The sequence below is a fragment of the Buceros rhinoceros genome, unplaced genomic scaffold (genome assembly GCF_000710305.1).
Source record: "Buceros rhinoceros silvestris isolate BGI_N320 unplaced genomic scaffold, ASM71030v1 scaffold34512, whole genome shotgun sequence".
Taxonomy (NCBI): domain Eukaryota; kingdom Metazoa; phylum Chordata; class Aves; order Bucerotiformes; family Bucerotidae; genus Buceros; species Buceros rhinoceros.
In genome coordinates, this window is record NW_010397745.1 from 5,545 (window position 1) to 7,648 (window position 2,104).

Here is a 2,104-nt window from a genome sequence, read left to right on the forward strand (position 1 = left end):
CTTTCCCTCCTGGCTGCTGTGGTCCCAGGGCCCATTGGGACACATTGTTCTCCCTGCAAGGTGGATGGTGGATGTGCTGCAGATACTTAAAGGATCCGCTAGGAACAAAGGGGGCATTCACTGCAGCTTGGACCCCCGTGCTCTGGTACAGGCTTAGGCTCTAGGAGCCGTGTATGCTACAGACCCAGCCTCCAGCCATTGCTTCCTGAAGCAGGCACCAAGGATGGGGGACCACCAAGGACTAGGAACCCACCACTCAGCCTTGGAGCAGAGCCCTGTAGCTAGGAGGGAGCAGGGAAGCAGGCAGACTCACTCCTGCCCCCCGGCCCTGAGGAGAGAGCTGGTCACAGCATCTTAGTGTCATCACTGTGAAGGACCAGCCTCTGCACAGAACCACCACCAGGACAAAACAAGATGGAAGTGCCGACACATGCACACACATTCACACACAAGTGCACAGGGGCAGGAGAGCAGGCAAGATGCAGACTTACTGGAACTGCTCTCGCTGTCACTGGTGTTTGAGGTCACGCCCTCTGCAAAGCAACCACAGAGAGACACTCTTCAGAAGGAGCATAGGCGGAAGGCACAGGGGCACCCCAGTTGCCACCCAGCGCTACCGAGCCAGGGCAGGGCAGCAGCAGCCTTCTGAAAAACCTAGGCCCAGCACCCACTGGGATGAGCCTGCGCTGCACGGACAGGGTGGCATCTCTTGCCCTTTGCTGGGAAATGGGGGACATGCAGGGGGATGCTTGGCTACTCCGGCAGAAGGCAGGGATCCCAGGAGGGGGCTCCTGGCAGGTGTTGGCAGACACATGCTTCCCATGCCAAGGAATAATGGGAGTGTATGGCAAGGAGGGCACAGGCAGGGGAGTGGGCGCAGCATGCACACTGGGGGCAGGGAGGGCATGGTTCCACGCCGGCATGAGGATGGGGGAGCTTTTTCTTTTGAGATGGGGCTGGGACTCAGAGTTAGACGGTGACAGGATGGGACAGAGTTTGGGACTTCACTTGCTCAGGCGATCCCAGTGCTGCGACCACCTACAGAGGCTTGCTGGCTGCTGCCTGCCCCCAGTTGGGCTCTGCCTGGTCAGGAGGGGAACAGAGCTTGGCAGGACACTCATGCTCACCTGGGAGGGCCGAGGGGCTTCTGCCATTGTTGTTTTGCAGCTGGGTACGTAGTGCCCCAGAGGAAGGTGGCAATACTTCAAAATGCTGTCACCTGCCCCACTCAGAGCAGAGTGTCATGGTCACAGCCACTTTCCACCTGCATGGACAGTGGCTCCAAACACTAAACCAGCAGCCAGCCCAGCCAGGAGAAAAAGGATGAGGTAGAGCTCATCCCAGGTGTGGTGGGCAGCCCTCAGCTGGGCACACTTAGAGCACAGCTGACATCCCCAAGCAAACTCCCCTGTCCCCTCCCACGTGCAGCAGCAGCACCTCCTCAACCTCAGCAGCCTCTGCCAGCAGACAACGCTGGCAGAGCAGCACCTGAGCACCTGCAGGACTCCTCCTTCCCCGCACCCAGAGAAGCACAGCTGCCCTGGCCAGAGACCAGCCATTCCCTAGGCACCACCAGGCATGCCAGCAACAGAAAGTGAACAATGCACATTGAAATTTGACTTACTCAGGTTCTTTGCTCCATAATAATCGTCACTTAACCCAGGGAAGTCCTGATTTCACAGACAGTGAGAAGGGGAAGAGGGGGAGAGAAGAGAGCGCGGGAGAGGGCAGTCAGAGGGACGGGGAAGACAGAGCCAGATGAGCATTAGTGACAGGAGTGCAGAACGGCCCAGAGCTGCAACTGCAAGTGAACTTAAATGTTTTCAGAGCTGATACCCCCAGCCTGCCAGTGTCTCACTCTGTGTGGCTGGAACCCCCTCACTGAGCTTATTCTCTCTGCCAAAGAGGCCCCAAAGGGCCGCCCTGGGTCTGGGGAGGGCAAAGCCATCAGGGCAGCATCTGCTGGCACTGAGCAGTTGCAGCTCCAAGCTGCTGGCAAGTGCAGCAGAGGTGTTTCTCCGTGATGCCTCGCGGGGTGTACTGGCAGGGCGCAGCAGCTGTGTGCTCCCCTGGAACAGACTGGCCACTCTGGGGGCAGACACAG

At 58.7% G+C, this 2,104-nt stretch overlaps 1 protein-coding gene across 3 annotated transcripts in view; it reads right to left on the reverse strand.

Moving 5' to 3' along the window:
- LOC104502404 (disks large homolog 3) overlaps positions 1–2,104 on the reverse strand; it is a 14,516-nt gene that overhangs the window by 5,464 nt on the left and 6,948 nt on the right. The window contains exons 4-5 of one of the 3 annotated variants that reach the window (XM_010146373.1): positions 1,625–1,670; positions 492–533 (exon numbers count right to left, since the gene is read on the reverse strand). In XM_010146373.1, coding sequence (XP_010144675.1) covers positions 492–533; positions 1,625–1,670 — 88 coding nt within the window. The remainder of the gene's footprint in view (positions 1–491; positions 534–1,624; positions 1,671–2,104) is intronic. The other 2 variants (XM_010146374.1, XM_010146372.1) reach the window with 2 other exon arrangements.